The sequence below is a fragment of the Crinia signifera genome, chromosome 4 (genome assembly GCF_055691185.1).
Source record: "Crinia signifera chromosome 4, ASM5569118v1, whole genome shotgun sequence".
NCBI lineage: Eukaryota > Metazoa > Chordata > Amphibia > Anura > Myobatrachidae > Crinia > Crinia signifera.
In genome coordinates this window covers 239,337,034-239,356,990 of record NC_139220.1, presented here as the reverse complement: position 1 = coordinate 239,356,990, position 19,957 = coordinate 239,337,034, and the positions used below count along the sequence as shown (strand labels likewise).

The 19,957-nt window shown below is 43.2% G+C and overlaps 1 protein-coding gene across 2 annotated transcripts in view; it reads right to left on the bottom strand.

Moving 5' to 3' along the window:
• Positions 1-19,638, bottom strand: part of LOC146075152 (ADAMTS-like protein 5) — a 72,241-nt gene extending 52,603 nt beyond the window's left edge. The window contains exon 1 of one of the 2 annotated variants that reach the window (XM_083184102.1): positions 19,060-19,638. In XM_083184102.1, the coding sequence (XP_083040228.1) occupies positions 19,060-19,115 (56 nt within the window). In that variant the 5' untranslated portion in view covers positions 19,116-19,638. Of the gene's footprint in view, positions 1-18,696; positions 18,832-19,059 lie in introns of those variants that run through there. The other variant, XM_083184103.1, reaches the window with a different exon arrangement.
• Between the last annotated feature and the right edge of the window lie 319 nt (positions 19,639-19,957).

Here is a 19,957-nt window from a genome sequence, read left to right as displayed (position 1 = left end):
TTAGAAATACCAGTTTTTGGGGGTACAGGAAAAACAAGTTTTGCTGTGCCCTGGAAAAACTGCCGCACCTTGCAAGTTGGCTAGCAGTTCGCTACTAGTTGAAAGACTTGGTGATTGAGTACATTACCTCGCATAGTGGGCTTCACGCTTGATTGCGGAATAGTGCCATTTTGTGGAGAAGGAGTGATTTGGGAGTGACTCACTGATAAACGGCCCTCCGGTTTCTGCTAGCTGTGAACGTTTATTCCTGTAATTATGGGTAATAACGGTTCACACAGGGATACCGAGTCAGTTAGGGAGGAATCTAGTCGACCCAAAGGGTCGGCGGCTTTCATTATGTGCAGGAAGCACGGTGAACTCGCAGTTGTTTATCAAAATAAATGGAGAAGAATGACACAAGGCAGCAAGTTAGAATTTCCCAGTGTTGGTAGCTTTGATCCAGAAATCTTATCTGCAGTAAAGGATGAAATATGTCTACTCTCCAGTCGTAAGAAGAGAGTGAAGCACATGGAAATTCTTAAATTGTGGCAGAAGGAAGGGCAGGAACAATGGGGAATCAAATGTTTGGCAGTGCCAGATACAATCAGCCACAATAAAAATGCAACCGTAGCCGCAACCGCTCCCCCACCCCCATATGTGCCGAAGGGGTTAATGACTAATAAGCGAGACCTGAGTAGTAATTTACCTGTTGCTAACTTGTACCCTGTCTTATCCCCTTATAAGGAAACCCGAGAGGAAAACGAGCAGCTGTTGGCACTGGCCGTCTCCCATGCAATTAATATGATTAAGGGAAAAGCTCAACCCGCTGTTGAGGCTCTAGCACAGGAAGAGGAGACGGCTGATGCCAACAGCATAGTCTTGGACCCAGGTAAGAAGGCACTACACAGCACGGACACAGACGACTCCCAAGCAGGTCCCAGTAATGCGGATGTGGTACAAACATATCCTATGCGCACACTGGAAGTTCCCTATGGTAAGGCAGACAGAGAGGGTGTGATACCTACCAGAAAGATGACCATGCTAAACCCATGGACACGGTTAGAGCTGCGGTCCATCATTTTAGATTTCCCTGATCCTAGGAAAGATCTGACATTATGTCAGAAATTTGTAAGGGATCTGGGAAACTCTGATGAGCCCACCAACAAGGATTGGAGAATCATGTTGAGGGCCTGTCTCCCCACTCACATCGATATCCCGAAATTCATTCAGGATAGTGGATTGAAGGTGGACAAGGAGATAAATGATGAGATCAACCAGGAAAATATACGCCTAATCAACTTGCAGTTGGGAGTGTATTTTCCTGCAGCAGTGGAATATAGCAAGATATTCACTATCAAACAAAAAGATAGTGAATCAGCTAGCGAATATTTCAACCGGTGTTTGATGACGGTATCAAAACACACTGGTGTCGCCGATCTTAAGGGTAACCCACACCTGAGGGAGATGGTTGTCTCTGTGTTAGTGGAGGGGCTGAGAGAGAAATTGAAGAACAGGGTCCAAACATCGTTCCCAAATTGGCGAGGAATGACAGTAGATGCCCTACGGGAATCTGCCGTAGCCCATGACAAAAACATATCAAAGCACAGGGAACTGAAAACTGACAAACTGATGATGATTAACATCCAAGCCCTTACTAATGCCCCAAACAAAACTGCATACCAACGAAACACCAGGGACACAGGTAGAAAACCAATTATCTGTTACAACTGCAATGGGGAAGGTCACATTGCAGCTCATTGTAGGTTAGGAAACCACAGGAATTATCAGACACATAAGCGAGAATGGGAATCTCACAAAGGTGAGACACGGAGATACCCAGCCCCTAGACAATGAGAGGAGACAGACAGGTCACGCAACATGCCTCCTCCCCATCTGATGGCTGACACTGTGCTAAGGGCAACCCAGGTCAGACAATAGGAAACAGGTCATACCTGTATCCTACAGCCAGTTAGATTAACTCAACACCTTAGAGAGGAACCTCAGGTGAAGGTTGATATAGCTGGAGTAAGGCAAACCTTTTTGGTTGATACAGGGGCGGCCAGATCTGTTCTCAACACTCCTCTTCACTTGGGTTTCACTGACAAACCCGTTAACAACATTCCCTCCTGATCTAGGTTGTGCCAAGCAATTAGTAGCAGCAATTGGGGTAACAGGAAAAATACAACATTACCCACTGACGAAACCAGCGAAGGTTACAATCGGGCCTCTGCATACCAAACACTCTTTTCTGTTGGCTGCAGCGGCCCCGACTAACCTCCTGAGTAGAGATTTACTATGTAAAATGGGATGTGTCATCTATTGCACCCCTAATGGGGTATTTCTGGACACTCCTAGAAATCTTACACAAGAAGTGCAAGATATGCTGGACAGTCCTCAGAGGCTAATGTTGTATTCCACTGTTATAGAGTCAAATCCATCTAGGGTAGCTGAAATTACAGCACAAATACCGAGTTCCCTTTGAACTAAAGATGGGAAGGACACAGGATCAATGGCAACCATAGCTTCAATAGAAACCCTGTTAAAAACAGAAAGTATAGCGCCCCAAAGTACAGCCTCACCATTCGAAATCTGAGGTTGAGATGGAAAAATACCCAGTGAAATAACAAGGTTCCCAAAGGAGAACTTTTAGCTAAATACCCCTAGACACAGCCCATAGTCACAACCACACTGGGAAACAGAAAGAAAGGGAGGGCTTTACAAATCAGAACAGGAGTTGAAAAGGGTAAGAACCAAATAGTTGAGAGCCAATTCCCCCATAGTGCTAAATCCTGGTGTCATCAAAATAAAAGAAAAATTTTCGGTTGAAAATAAATGTACACATTACTGTCATTAATATTTTCTACCCTTTTTGAGTTTTTCTCTCTCTTTTTCCAATTTTTTCTCCTTTCCCTACTTTTCTGTTCCAGAAACCTCAGAAAGCCACCAAGCCCCTCCCCCGGGTTTTGCAAGATCGCACACTGTCCTTACGGCCCACAAATGGGTAAATACCAATACAATGGGTTAATGATCTATTGTTATGTCCTTTCCTCATCCACAGCACCAGCAGTTGGCGATAGACAACCTCTGGTGTATCCTCCTGAGGCAGGACATAAGGTATCTCAGGACGGATTGCGGTTGCGCCTGAACAAGGGGGGGAGGGGGAGGGAAATCTGGGACACATTAGTAACCATAAACCCACAAATCATAGAAAAATAGTTCGAAAAATCTGTCGTACTCCCAGCAGAGAAAAATACCCATTGTGAATATGCGATACCCCATAAAGCGAGTAGTCACAATATTTTTCAGTAAATCTTGAACAAAGTCCCAGTAACTTTAAGCATTACTCCTAATGTTACCCAGGGCAACCACAGCCACCATCTTGTGAAAAGCAGTCCAAGTAATGCACAAAGCATTCCCCTTCTACAAAGAATGAAAAGGGTTGTAAAATGCATTTACATATAAATAGGTGCAATCACAATACCCATGTCTTCACAGACAGATGTGGACAATAAAGAAGGAGAAACAGGCCTGATTACAGCTTTTTGCCATGGGTAAAACTGACACAAGAGACCATGTGATTTAGAATATTAGACCTGCTGAGGGGGCGACAGATATAGTGACGTAAGAAACCTGGTGATGCCAGCCTGACCAATGTCGTACTGCAGTGTGCAATTAAACCCTATTACTTAAGCACATTCATACTTGTCTACACAGTGTAGTCGCCATAGCACTACTGGTAAACAAAACTGAGAATGTGGTGTTGGGGTGTGTTTTAACTGTTTATGCTCCTCATATAGTCTGGACACTCCTAAAAATTCTGCCTAAACATGTGAAAAAAAAAAAAAAAAAAAAAAAAAAAATATTCATCAGCCAAGTTCACTAAATGGGAACTTGCATTGATGTTACCATGTAAAATGGGTAATATTGTAAACCCAGCAACACTCTTACCAGGTGTGCCCGCCAAAGGCACAAAGGGTGGAGTGGTGCTGAGGTTGCTGGAATGGTGGAATTTAGTGGGAGCCGAGACGAATATGATTGCATGACATGTTTGAATCAGACCTTTTGCAGCATGCCCCCAAAGGGTGGTAACAACCCATTGGAAGAGGTAATTCATTTTTTTTCCGTTCTTTCCACAACACCGAAAGGGAAAATTGTACACTGGCTATACCGTAATAGATGGAAAAGGCATAGTAGAGGCTGAACCCATTGGACGTCTCACTCAGCAGCAGCAGTCTCATTAATAGTACTGCGAACTGAGAGAAAAACAGCCAATATTCATGCCGACTCCAAGTATGTTTGTTGGGATAATACAAAAGATCTTAGGCCCTATGGCGCCTCAGATGTTTTGTTTCAGTAGCTGGCACTCCAGTGGCGCAAGCGTTGTAAGTTTAAAAGATTTCTGACAGTCACACAGCTGCCGGACAGAGTGGCTGTTATCAAGTGTAAAGCCCACATCTTCGATGAGGACTCAGTGTCACTTGATAATGAACATGCTGGCAAGGCAGCTGGGTGAGCCATGCGCTCTGCGGATAATGTTTGTGTCCCCCCTGTAAATGTCAGTACATTCACATAGAAATACAAGATTTGTGTCCCCTGCAGGAGAAGCAGTCTGGAAGGAGAAGGGATGTGGACAGGAACAGAAAGATGGACAAGGTAAACCAGTGACTCTAAGAACATGCCAAACTGTCAGGACAGAGATAGCCCATGGCCTGACTTGTCTTGACAGGGAAGGTATGTGGAAAAAAATTAGTCCAAAATTACTGGTGTGCCCACAGACAGGTAAGACGACAGAATCATGCCTTACTTGTCTGGGGGAAACAAACTGCAACGGCTGTTCCCACAGAGCCATCTCCACATCCCTCCTCCAGCAGGATCCTCTGCAGGTAATACAAAATTGGCTTTGTACAGTCCACTCTAGAAGCATTTAAGTTATTTATTTATTTTTATATATATATATATATATATATATATATATATATATATATGTTGACGTTTGTGTGTATAGATATGGCAGCCCAGAAGCACCCTTGAGTATGCAAGTATATTTATATATATGAAAGGTTTAAGTCATGTATGAACCTTCAGGGACTGATGGTACACCCCATAATCTCTTTTGTAGTAGTAGAATCACTCTCAGAACTCCACCTCATTGGTCCCCATCGAAACATTGCTTGGCGGACAGCCACAGGTTATGGTAATCCCACAAGGAGATCCTAGACTACAAATGCAAGTGATGTATCCACACCTGGAAAACTGCAGCAAAAGGACTTTGTTGACACCTGTTGTGAACTGTCATAACCATGAACCAGGGGATGTTGTTGTTGTTTCCCTTGCTTTGCCATATACAGGTTGCTTGATAGACCTTTGGAAAGGACCACCCCAGATCTTGTTGACCAGCACTACCTCAATAACAAAGTCGCAGAGAGAGAGATTCGGGTACGTTCGTCCTACTGCCAAAGGAACAGAAAACCAAAAGGTCCTTACACTCGAGGGCGAAAGAAAGAAATCGCTAAGAGGCACCATTTCGGGAGGACTGGAGAGCAGCTAAGGTCAAGCAACCTGTACAAGCTACAAAAGGGACTGTGACACACCCCATTGGTAACAGGTTGGAAGGAGCACTAACCAAATTTTTTCCTTTCTCAGTTTTCTCTATTGTTGTGGGTCCTATTCTTGTCTCCCCCCCCACTATCCGTTATCTTCAAAATCAAGGATACCGCCGCCGCACTGCTGCCAGGCATTGGACGGACGATACAGAGTTCTGAGAGTGTGTTACCCATCCCAGTTTAGGTCAAGGTAGAATCTATAAACTTGATACATTACCCAGGACCGGATGTTTGATAGTGATAATACCATCATACTCAAAAGCATACCAAAAAGAGAGACAACAAAGAGTTCAAGGGTCTGTTGTCACAAACAATACCTACCAAAGGATGCCATATCTGAAAAACGTGTATATGTTGTAACCACCCCTGTTTTTATTTTAATCCCAAAACTGTACATTATCCTTCGTGACCCTGAGTAGATTGTTCGATAAATGCGGCCCATCGTTTATCCATGATCCTGGATCGGCCGAGAGCAGATGGTTTACTCCCCTTATATGTTTAATTCATGTATCCCAATTTCTCTGTTAGGATTATGAATTTCTGTATTGTCGTGTGAAATGTTTTGTATTGTAACAGTTTTATATTTACTGTTAAAGGGTGGACTATGGAAGTCGAGTTACACACACGCCATTTTAGGATAGTATGGCCGCCATTTTGGTTCGCAGAGTTGCGCAAATAAAGTTTCCATACCCGAGTATGTGTGACAAAGTGGACCAGAAGAGTAGCCATACTATCACACATAAATTCATAAATACATACTGACACTATAAAATGTAGTTAAAGGTTTAGAACGCCACACATAGCTTAGTTAGCCCCGCATACATCTGTCTGTATCATGTTTAGTACCGTTCCGTTCAGCTCATTATGCGAAGTATTCCGGTCATTGCGAATATTTCACAATGTACACTGCCCGATAGTTATGGACATAATCCATAACTCAGAGACAGTTTCTGTTGAAAGTAGTTAACAAAGGAAACTAGATGAAACCAGTTCTTATCCCTGCTGACGCCGAAACCACCAAACAAAGGACTCTTAAAGTTCACTCCCCTGCACCTGGTCAGACCAGGTACAGCGTCTAACCTCCAATCACAGTGGACCGGACATATGATCTCTGACCAATGAGAATGGCCTTTGACCTCCCCTTTCTGACCCTATAAGATAGGCGACCCAGAGCAGCCAGGGTCTCTTCGGCACAACTACCTTCCCTGGACCTTCCTACCGGACTATCGCTCATTCCTGAACGATAGTGAGCTCTGACCGGACTGCGCTTCGCATACTAGATGACCACGGTAAACGGTTGCATTTCACGGTATTTATTCTTAAAGTATTGTTGGCTGATTGTGTCTTGTATCTGTTTTCTCTCCCCTTAGTAGAGTCTGTTTAGTATTTCATTGTTAGTATATTGTATTACTTGTTATACCTGTTTATTCTTATTTCTGTAACCCCCTTTTGTCCATTAGGGACTCAAATACAATCTGTTTACGGAGCTCTTATCTCCATATTTCTATACAGTGGTCGTTGTCTGTTTATTCGCATAATAGCGATAAGGTATATTGCGGACACAGTCCGATAAGGTATATTCGCAGATTAGAGACAAAGTACTGCGAAGGAATCTCTGATTAAGGTATTGGTTCTTGGTATACATAATACAATAAAAGGTACGCTACGCTGCGCTACGCTTTGTTCGCACGTAGCTAGGTATAAAGGGTACGTTGGTTGCGGACTTATTACGTAACCAACGCTTTTCACTTATTGTCTCTCTGGTCATATTTAATCGCCATTAACACATTATACATGGATATAGGCTAAACCATTGAGTTCTTCTCATCAGTATTTACTAAGGGAGAGCAGACTGTGGAACGAACATTTACCACAAACGGGACAAATAAGCCAGATCTCATTGTGGATTTCACGCCGAAGGAAATAATACTGAGGCTAAGCAAACTCAAAACAAATAAATCACCAGGGCCAGATGGGATTCATCCAAGGGTATTAATGGAATTAAGGGATGAACTAGCTACCCCCCTACATTATATCTTTAGCAAGTCACTATCGTCAGGTATAGTACCAAAAGATTGGAGAATAGCAGAGGTAGTGCCAATATTCAAAAAAGGAAAAATAGGAAGATCCCGCTAATTACAGACCCGTTAGTTTAACATCAATTGTGGGTAAACTATTTGAAGGATTTTTAAGTGATGGTATCCAGGAATATTTAGACCATCACCGTCTACTCAGTACTAACCAACATGGGTTCGTGAAAAATCGTTCATGCCAAACTAATCTACTAGGGTTCTATGAAGAGGTTAGCAAAAACCTTGATAATGGAAATGCTGTAGATGTGATTTTCCTAGATTTCGCTAAAGCATTTGATACTGTCCCACACAAGAGATTGATTAATAAAATGGAGAACCTAGGATTGGGTGAAAATATCTGCAGATGGGTAGGGAATTGGCTATGTAATAGAGAACAAAGAGTGGTTGTGAATGGTGCCGTATCAGATATAGAATAGAATAGAATCAACTTTATTGGCCATGTGTGCTTGCGCACACTAGGAATTTTTTGTGGATTACAGTGCAGCATCAAGCAGGGATGAAAAGGGGGGGAGGGAGACATTACATATATTACATAAAGACATTACAAGCATTTAATTTCTAGCTACGACTATGCTGGTCAGGTCGCCAAGTAGGGACACGTTGTTTGGCTGTTGATATTGGGATTGCATTCGCTTTGATTGGATTGTTCAGGTGATGGACGGCTAATGGAAAGAAGCTTCTTGCGGATCTGGATGTTTTGACGGGGATGGACCTGAACCGTCTTCTGGATGGTAGGATGTCAAACAGGTTGTGACCAGGATGCAGCTTGTCGTTTGCGATCTTCTCAGCACGTTTCCTTACCCTGGATGAGAACAGATCCCTTATCGGGGGGAGGTCGGTACCTATAATCCTTTCCGCAGTCTTCACTACCCTCTGCAGTTTTTGTTTGTCGTTCGCTTGCGCCACCGTACCAGATTGTGATCGAGGAACATAAGACAGACTCCACGATGGCGGTGTAGAATACGTACAGCAGCTCCTGTGGGATGTTGAATTTCCTGAGTTGCCTCAGGAAGAACAGGCGCTGTTGGGCCTTTTTGATGTTTGTGGTTATGTTTAATCCCCATCTTAGGTCACTGGACATGGTTGTCCCTAGGAATTTGAAGGAATCAACCCGCGACACAACTGCGTTGGCTATTGTTAGCGGGGCTAGTGCATTTGGTTTTTTCCTGTAGTCGACCACCATCTCAACTGTTTTGGTGGGGTTTAGATCGAGGTTGTTGCTGCTGCACCACTGTGTCACCTTCTCCACTGCATGCCTGTACGCGGTCTCGTCACCATCCTTGATTAGGCCGATGATAGTGGTGTCATCTGCGAATTTGATGATTTTCACTGACTGCTCAGCTGAGGTGCAGTCATTCGTGTAGAGAGAGAAGAGCAGAGGGGAGAGGACGCATCCTTGGGGGGCTCCAGTACTGATTGTTCGTGTGCTGGACGAGAAGGCGCCGGCTTTGACCACCTGTTCCCTTGCTGTTAGAAAGTCCACTATCCATGAGCATGTTGATCCTGGGACTCCTAAGGAGAGGAGTTTTGGCTGCAGGATGCCGGGAACGATAGTATTAAATGCTGAGCTGAAGTCCACGAATAGGACTCTTGCATAGGTGCCTTGGTGGTCGAGGTGTTGTAAAATATGGTGCAGCCCGAGGTTGACCGCATCCTCTACACTTCTGTTCGCCCGGTAGGCAAACTGCATGGGGTCAAGGTGAGAGTTTGTCACTTCTCTCAGGTGCTTCAGTACTAGTCTTTCAAATGCTTTCATGGCCACTGAGGTTAGTGCAATTGGCCTGAAGTCATTTAGGTCCTTCGTGGGTGTTTTCTTAGGGACCGGGATGATGATAGAGCGTTTGAAGCAGGCAGGAACCTTGCACAAGTCCAGGGAGTTGAATATCGTTGTGAAGATGGGGGAGAGCTGAGCTGCAAAGGTCCTAAGGCTGGATGGCGACACACCATCCGGTCCTGCAGCCTTCTTAGGTTTTATTCTTTTGAGTACTGCTTCTACCTCGCCTTGGTCCACGTGGAGGGCCTGGGTGTGGTGATCTTTGGGATGGAGGGGGGAGGTACGGCCTGCTCAAATCTGCAGTAGAACTTGTTCAGGTCTTCTGCAAGTTCATGGCTGGTTTCAGACTGTTTGGGCTTTCTTGTAATTTGTGATGTTTTGCATGCCCTTCCATACTGCCGCAGGGTCCTTTGCTGTGAGGTTGTGTGTCAGCTTGTTTGTATATTCCCTTTTTGCGAGTTTGATACCCCGAGTCAAGGAGTTCCTGGCTTCTTTGTACTGTGTCCTGTCCCCGCTGCCGTATGATACCGGTACTAAGTGGAGTGCCCCAGGGTTCGGTTTTGGGGCCCATTTTGTTTAACATTTTTATTAACGATATTGGGATAGGGTTACTCAGCAATGTATCCATCTTTGCGGACGATACAAAACTTAGCAAAGTCATCAAATCATCAGAAGATGTCACCATGCTTCAAAATGATCTTGCAATTCTAGATGGGTGGGCAAAAAAATGGAAGATGAGGTTCAATGTAGATAAATGTAAGGTTATGCACCTTGGGAGACACAACCAGTGTGCAAGTTACAACCTTAGCGGAGAGGAACTGGGTAATTCCATACTTGAAAAGGATCGAGGAGTCCAAATAGACAGCAAACTGGGATGTAGTGCCAATTGTAATGTAGCTACAAAAAAGGCCAACAAAATTCTGGCATGTATTAAGAGGGGAATTGAAACTAGGGACTCAAGGGTAATTATGCCACTGTATAAAGCATTGGTGAGACCTCACCTCGAGTACGAAGTGCAGTTCTGGGCCCCACACTATAAAAAGGACATCATAGAATTAGAAAAAGTCCAAAGGCGAGCAACAAAGCTTATTAGGGGAATGGAGAATTTAAGCTACGGGGAGAGATTAAGCAATTTGGGACTATTTACATTAGAAAAGAGACGTTTAAGGGGGGACATGCTCAACATGTACAAGTATATCAAGGGCCAATATCAGGAACTGTCACACACCCTCTTTTCTACTAGAAAGGAATCTAGGACACGAGGGCATGAGTATAGATTAGAAGAAAAAAGATTTCATTCAGCTAGTAGAAAGAATTTCTTTACGGTCAGAACAGTCAAACTCTGGAACTCTCTTCCCAGAGAGGTGGTAACGGCTGGCTCATTAAATGCTTTCAAGGCAAAGTTGGACAAACATTTACTGGAGAAAAACATCCATGGGTACAAATAAGAAATATAATTTGTCTGTAAAATACCAGAACCTACCAAATCAGCAATGGATATCTATACCAGGTTGAACTACATGGACGCAAGTCTTTTTTCAGCCTTACCTACTATGTAAATATGTAACTATGTAACCAGTGGTTCCCAAACGTTTTTGAATCAGGGCACCCTAGAGAATCAGAAGTTTTTTTCATCACACGTTTAGGCCAAAAATTTCTTATTGACACATTTTGAAAAAATATTAAATAAAAGTAATTTGTGTTTATATGTAATTCCTAGGTTCAATTTTGTAGTAAGAAACAGGATTCGCTTCTGCTTGTCCACATAAATTTTGATTGGATGCCACAAGAACTGGTTTTGCCTATTACTTCGACCATAAATAAATTTAAGTTGGTCCTGGTCCACTAACCCCGGGCACCACTGCAAGTGTCCTGAGGCACCCCAGGGTGCCTAGGCACACAGTTTGGGAACCACTGGGCTAAACAGTTGGGGGTGAACATATAAATTCTCATTTGACTTGTGGTGCCCTGGTATTTTCCTAATGCCAGTACGTAGCCAGCCTTATGGTGACAGTAACATTGTATACGCAGAAAGAGCATGTTCCCATATTTGTATACTATGTAAATCTTATGTATGAGGTTGTCCGTTTGCACAGCCATTACATCTGACAAGGTATTTTTCTGTAGACATATCAATCATCCTTTTCACCCCTATGGGAGTGTTTCTTCACCTACCGAGATTATGCAAACAAAAAAGAAAAAAGCTGAATATTTTGAAATGTCCACATTCCACCACGGTGATAGCCTGTCAGATAGCATACATAACGCTGCTATTCCTTATACCGCAAATAAATAAAAAACACAGATTTTTGTCTTTGTATTTACTTGCATATTGTATGTAAGCTGTGCTTACACAGAGAATGTGATATCTAGGATTAGGTTTAACAGAAGAGGTATACGCCATATGACCATAATTATAGTTTATCTAGATTTGTGATTATATATATTAGTTTAGACCATAGTCTTCAAACTGTGGCCCTCCAGATGTTATGAAACTACAAATCCCATCATGCCTTGCCACAGTTTTAACACTCCCTTATAGCAAAACTGTGGCAAGGCATGCTGGGATTTGTAGTTTCACAACATCTGGAGGGCCACAGTTTGAAGACCCATGGTGTAGACAAAGAGGCACTCAGAGGCTAATAAAGTCAATAAATTTACTTCTAATAAGGTGCATAGTGAATCCCAACATTTAAGGGTACATGGACCCCTTTGTCAAGGTGCAGGACAAAGGGGTCCAAGTACCCCAAAACATGGGATTCACACTAGGCACCATATTTGAAGTAAATGCTTTATTGACTTTATTAGCCCTCGAATGGCTCTTTGTCTAGACTCTGCATTAATTACTTAGTAGGCACCAGAGCACGGTCAGCATTGTTTGAGAGAGTGCCGGTCCGCTAGATAGAGATATATATTTCTTAGAGCAGCACTCCCACATATCTGCAGTGTTTGTCATATTTACCAGTCTCTGCTGGGTGCCGCCGTTACTGTGTGTTTTCCAAAGTTCCAAAGTTTCCCTCCAAGCCCATGACTGGGCGCAGCCATGACAGTCCTGATCAGCTGAGTGGTCCGGATCTAATCCAGAACCAGTCAGCTGTCACCTAATTACCATAGCCAGTCATTATCCAACCAGGGGTATATAGCCAGTCCCTGAATTGAGGAATCGCCAGTGCTGTGATGTTGAATTACTTGCTTGCAGTCTGTATCCAACTCCTGGTGGTTAGACTCCTGTGCATAGCCACCTGTTGCACTGCCGACTCTGCTGTGTCAGATCATCCCGGCCTCCTGCTCCTAAGTGCAAGCCCTTGATTTTTTGTTTGCTTCTCTACGCAGCATCACCACCGGAAGTTTTACAGTCTACCATCACAACTACCATTGACACTTGCATCAGTCTATGGCAGATGCAGTGTCTCAGTCTGACCATGGCCTCTGTGGAATCATCTATGCCTCGTGGAACGCAACGTGCTTCCAAGGACATGCCTGCGACAATCTCATTTGACTCCCACATGGCGTACTTTTTCTGCGTTTGAGCCACCTCCCAGTTGCGGCCATTGCTTCATTACTCCATTACTGATACCAGTGATACTGTATGCAATAGCACTTTTGTTTGTCATCAGGTAAAGGCATTTGCAGTGTTCCCAGAAATATCTTTGCATGCACAGTAGCAAATAATCTGTGCCAACATTGGCACTTAATGAGTCTTTTTATCAGAAACCTATTATCCCACAAATACTGTAGGACTTTTGCAGGAAACACATGCAAGCATATAAACTCCACATTGATGAAGCCCATATGTAAACAAACACATTACCCAGTATGGTCATCGGTGGCAATGGTTTGGCGCTGATGGTCAATGTTGGAGGTACGATATATCTGTAGCATTGCTGGAAAAATATTACTCTCCTTGGTGCAGGGGGCATAAAAGCATAGATATGTCCCACAGCTTAGCTGCCACCTCTTCTATGACTGGAGTAAAGGGTGGTGGACTAAAGTGCTGCACTTGTGTGGAACTGTGCGTCACCTTTTAATCAAAAAGTATATGCTGGAGATGCGAGATGATGCATCCTGATGGCAGACAGATGTGTCAATTACATCTATAGGTGTCTGAAGAATGATGGATAAAATCTCAGTTTGGTTAATCAATAAATTGAGATTTCATCCATCATTTTGATTAAAGGGAGACACATCGCTCGCTCTAGTCCACCACCTTTGTGGTGGTGCATCGCTCTAGTCCACCACCTTTCAGCGCATGTTGAAAAGAAGGTAGTGAGACACCTTCTAGACAGCAGTGCCATACATATAGACCCATGTGAGTTCAGTGTCCTTGCATCACTTTTCGTCGATTGACCTGGTCCTTAAATAGTGCTAGCCACCAACAATTTAAACCAGAGCTCGCCAAACGGATCCTCAAGATCTACCACCAGTTTAAGATTTCCAGACCACCTGGCTGGTGCACAGGTGTAGTCATTACTAACTGTCACATTTTCAAATGTGTGCATTCCTGAAGCTGCCCATACATCAGCGATGGATTGAAGCAAATTGATGTATTTCTGATGACTGCCCGTAACCATCACTGATGTTTTAGGCTTCCTTAATTGACGATCATAGTTATAAAGTTATTCCCATCGCATATTTCCAAAATATTGGACAATCTGCAATGGATTGGACTTACATTTGCTAATGTTTGATTGCCATTGGTCTTATTTGTGACCATTTTGACAAGTCACTTGTAAATATCTTTAGTGTATGAAAACAGATTGTAAGATTAGGAATTTGAACAATCAGTTTGCTTATGTATTTGGGCATTTACATTTGTACATATCCACAGTTAGCCCGGAAAACAAACTGTTGGTAGATCTTGCAGACTGGTATGGTTTCCCCTGGTTTCAACAATTAATGTTCTATGTCAATGATGAGAAGTGTAGAAGGAACATTAATGGTCAACCATGCAATGGGTATTCCTGAGCCACCATGCTGCTAACCACTGTACTTTTGCAGTGACCATGAACAAGCTGTTAAGTAGCAGGTCTTAAATCACAGCAGCATTTTCTCATAGTCCTTGCTAATAACTTTTCTGAATTAAACAGTGCAAATGTTCGCCTAAGCAAACCAAGGCCCACTGATCAGCTGGTAAAGCCTGCTGGAACACATACAGTTTCACAACAGCTGGGGAGCTACAAGTTGGCCAGGCCAGCTCTAGATCGTAGGTTGTTTCTATGGAACCCAACAGTGCATGTGATTCTGTGAGGACACCTGTAAAACAAGTGAAATAAATAGTTCCACTAAGAACTTGAGGACCAAATTTTAGAACCATTGCTCTAGATCACAGTTTCCCTAACCCAGTCCTTATGGCACACTCACAGTCCAGACATCAAGAATATCCCTGCATCAGTACAGGTGGATTGACCAAAATGAATGGATAATTAAACAACTTGTGCTCATGCATGAATATCCATTGTACCTAGAAGGCTGGTGGGCTATGAGGACAGGGTCTGAGATACAATGCTCTAGCTTCTGTACATCTTGCAGCCGTTCCTATGTGCTTTCCATTTTCCACCAAGCTGCTGAAACATGCAGATAAGTGGAACAGCCTCCCATCAGAGGCGGTAGAGGCAAATACAGTAGAACAATATAAACATGCTTGGGATAGGCATATTGATATCCTTACAAAAACAAGGCAACATTTTTAAAAAAGGGCAGACTAGATGGGCCAAGTGGTTCTTATCTGCCGTCAAATTCTATGTTTCTATATACAGTATTAAAAGGTGATAGACTAGTGACACCGCAAATTGAAGACAGGGAATGGTTATACTGTAAACCGGTTTCTAAAGGCAGAGAATATTGTCCAAGTGTCTTTGGTACCGCAGCTGTGATGAAATCAGTGTCCTCCAGATATGGGAATAATCAATACCTTCCTCTTTGTAGTAAGTCCAAAGGGTATTTTGTGAGTCAACGCATAAAGAGAAAAGTAAACATAACACCTTACTCCAGTTTATAAAAAGCCTACGGCCTCATTATAATTAGACCAAAAGACACAAAAATACAAAAGAAGGACTAGTCTGTGCCTCAGTTTATTACATTTACTAATTAGCATTGTATATATTTTTTTTTTACATCTTATGCACCATTTGTCACCGACATTATGCATCATTAGCTTTTAAAGTGATTGTGCCTTTACAATGGAGGCTTAATGTATTCATTTAGGAATAAGGATACAATTAGCCCCAGGAGCAATGACCTTACATCCCAAGACAATTAAGATAAGTCTGCAGAACAACAGAGGGTTTTTTTTATATTTTGGCAGCAAAATTACTCAAATTTGAAAAAGGAGTAAAGTTTCTAAAACATAAATAGCTAATTTCCTTTCACAGAAAACACAGGTTAGTTAGTACGCAACATAAACATTGGATACACAGGCTACAACATGCACTTAATAACTAAAGGTCTGGAAAGATTCCCCATAATCACCAGATGATAGATTCTGAAAGCTTCCCTTAACACCAATGATGAAATCAGGTGATGAGTAGTGAGCAAGGCGATACAGGTAAAAGACCAGTCCTTTCACAGGCTGTGCTACATTAACCCTAATGCTTTGTACACCTACTGTACAATGCATTTTAGCCATCTGCCCCATACCGACTCGTTAGCATCTCTCCAGGGATTTTCAACCTCCTACTAGAGTCCTACAACTAACGGAGACTACTGTTATTGCAAGGGGTAGCGATGAGCGGACAGGATCCTATCGATATTCTTCTATTTTTCTAGAAGTTCACACACTTGACCTACAATCTCCTGACAGTTTTTTTTCCGGACTGCCCATATTCTAAAAAAAACAAGGAAACAATGTTTATCCCAATCTTATCACTACTGCTTATTTTTCCATAATTTAAATGCCTAATGAGCCTAATTTACCACGGTAACTGGGGATGGCATACAACCGTATGTGTGACAGAAAAGGAAATACAGTATGGATTTGATGACCTGGACAAACTTTATTTCTTAATATGTCTCAAATTTTACGATTCAAATTGATTGGAACTCTAGTAAAGTCGAACTGAGAGTCCCGCAAGAGAACCCAGTGTAACTGAGACAAGTCCCTTTATCTGCGGGTGCCCATGATTGACAGAGTAGGCAATCAGTGATTGGTAAATCCTGTGTATACAGAGCATGGCAAATAATGACTGAAAATAAGGACTTGGATAATCAACATCCATGCAAAGAACAGAGTGCCATCTATTATTAGAGGGAACAGATTTATCAGATACTCCCTCCTGTGCATTCTTCAAGCATTGCAATCCTGCAAGGCAACAGTTGCACAATGGCAAAGCAATACTAATTGGCTAATATTTATTTTATTTATAGTTTCTTATATAGCGTAGCAGATTCCGTTGTGCTTTACAATGGTAGACAGTGATAAAACAAACTGGGTAACAGACAGACAGACAGACAGACTTGGAGGTAGGAGGGCCCTGCTGCAAGCTTACAATCTATAGGGATGTGCAGAACAGATATGGCAGTGGGTGGCTGGCCCATATAAAAGGGCCCTAACTACCCATACTGACTCACAGACCACAGTCACAACTGTGTAGAGTACGCCTTTTGCTCTAGTAAACAAGCTATAGACTGGTCAGAAGCTATAAACAGTTCTATTAGTTAATTATACTGCTCTCTGCCCCACCTCTCTTGATTCAGCATCCTCACCCTCATTTTGCATGCTTAACTATTGTAACATCTAATAAAAAAAAACAAATTCAAAACTCAGTATCTTAAAGTATCGTACATAAAGTCCTGCAGCGTTGGCTACACATGACTATCTTGTAAATACTTTCTTTGCTTTTTCATCCATGTGTTAATATCAACAGGTTAAGGGCCCAATTCAGGGGTGGGCGGAAATACGCAATAATATTCAAACACCGCAGGAAGCACCCATTGCTGGCTTCGTGAAAAACTCATGTCAATCTTTTGACTGTTGACCTAGCCATTGTTGACCTTTCAACCCTGTTGACCTATTTGATGTGCTGACCTTCTGTGGTGGACCCAATGCATGTAGACCCAATGACCCATACCCCCTCACATCCACCACTACATGGCGCAGCATGCCGCTGGCATTATGTTGCAACCGACATTGCAGCTGTATTGAGGCCCACGTAAGTACATCTGTGTAATACTGGGGCAGTACGGATGGTGTAATAGTTAGCATTACTGCCTCACAGCACTGAAGTCATGGGTTCGATACCCACCATGGCCCTAATTGTGCGGAGTTTGTATATTCTCCCCGTGCTTGTGTGGGTTTCCTCCACGTACTCCGGTTTCCTACCACAATCCAAAAATATACTTAGGTTTATTGGCTTCCAACAAAATTAACCCTAGAATGTCTGTGTGTGCGTGTACATGTGTGGTAGGGAATATAGATTGTAAGCTCCACTGGGACAGGGACTGATGTGAATGGGCAACTATACTTTGTAAAGCGCTGCGGATGAGTGTGCTATATAAGAAACTGTTAATAAATAAATACTTGCAATTGCATCCACCTCTGAAACAGCCCCCTACGTTGCTTAATTCTAATGCTTTATGACACCGATTTGTTTCTTTCTCTACACTGGATACAAAAATGTCATATGTGATGGTAAGGAAAATAAACAGCTCTGGCTGCTGGTGTAAATACATGGCAGGAAACGGACAGAGAGATAAAGATATGTGGTTTATAACAGCTGCAAAAGGTTAAGAGTGGGCAACAAAATAAATTAAAAGTGTGATAACCCTTGACATACCCCTAAACTCTGTCTGACAACCTTTGATTCTATGAACTTGCAGAGTGGTGAATAGAACACAGTTCTTGCTCTTACCCAGCACTGTGCCCCAGGAATGACAGCTCTTATGGTCATAAATAATGATAGCAGAAACCATGTTTGTTGATAAGTGTCAGAATAACTAATGTTCCCAGTGACTTATTGCCCAGTACATTTGGCAGAGCACCATACTAGAAAGGATACCCTATACCCAGGTAATCTCTGCAAATCTCCAAATAATGCACATGACATGCAGCACAGAGTACAGCAGCTGTCACTTGCCTCATTCATTCCTGATTTTCCTTGTCCAACTCAGTGAATGTGGGTATTACCACATAACATACGAGCTGGAATACAACTGCTGGTTAACCCTTTCCCTGCCTATGAGATCCTTGTGGATTTCATAGGCAGGGAAAAGCATACAAATACAGAGAGTAGAATTAAGATTGTAAGCTCACCAGGCTGCAGGTAGGTTGTGCATTTAGAATTCAAGGGTAAATGTGAAATAAATACAGGTCTGGTCATTGAGAAATGTATCAGCTTGCTTGAAGATAAACGTCATGTCACCACCATAATTAGTTCCATGCTGATGTGCTCTCACACACCCCAGGAGGGTCATATTTATGCAAATTATAATTCCAGGTGCATGCCCCTGAGGTAAATGAGCTAGGAATTAATTAGCAACTACTTTTATTAGCCGAACAATTATTTACAGTAAACTTCCGTTGCAAACACCCTATTAAACATGTAAACAGGCTGAAACACAAATCCAGGGTAAGGGGCAATAAATAACCATGATGGGACACCATCCCTGCTCTTACCTGCAGCTAGGAAGCATCCTCCTGCCAGTAAGGAATGAAGCAGCCGGCAGGAACATGCAGCAGGGTGGTGGGAGAGTTCCAAAACAGAATGTGAAAGTTCTAAGATCCACAAGTGATCAGACTCACAGCAGCGTGAGTGCGCCCGGTGGGTCCATGCGGGAGTGTTGGCACAGCCATGGTCAAGCAGTGAGCCAGGCTGTACCCCTCCTCTAGCCCATGGCTCAGTAAGTGCCCCACGCCCGGCTTTCCAGATAGGGCTTCTGCAATACTGGCAGCGATGTAGCTTTCAGGTTGGCCAGAGCACACTGGGCTGAGAGATGAGTATAATATGTGTGTGTGCTGCAGGAGGCTGGGAGACTAGTATAATATATGTATGTAATGTATGTGTGCGTGTGCTGCAGGAGGCTGAGACCAGTATAATATAGACGTGCTTGTGTGTGTGCTGCAGGAGGGCTGAGAGACCAGAACAGGCTCTGCCCTCCCGCCCTGAGCTGCTCTCACACACCCTCTCCCTGTGCAGCCTGTCTGCTCTACACACTTGTTGCTGGAGGTGTCTTCTCTCCTGTGGGGAGAAGGTTGTCTCATGCTTCAGGACACCGGCAGAGTGTGTGATCATGATCACTGGGCTAGTGCACATGTCATGTGCAGCATGCTTCCTGTCTAGTGTCAACATACTGCAGACAGGCCAGGTAGGTCCTCCGGGTCCTCACCTGTCCGGGGCCACCTTCAGTGATACATACAATTCAGAGTTGCCTACCTGACCCTCTCCTTCAGGGAGAAAATGCTGTGTTCCTGCATTGGGTGTGGTACAGGCTGGTGCGAATTTAGGGGTCAGGCCGCCCCTAGGCACAACATTTTTGGCCGCCCCCCATTTTAATGTAATCATTATTAAGTTAAG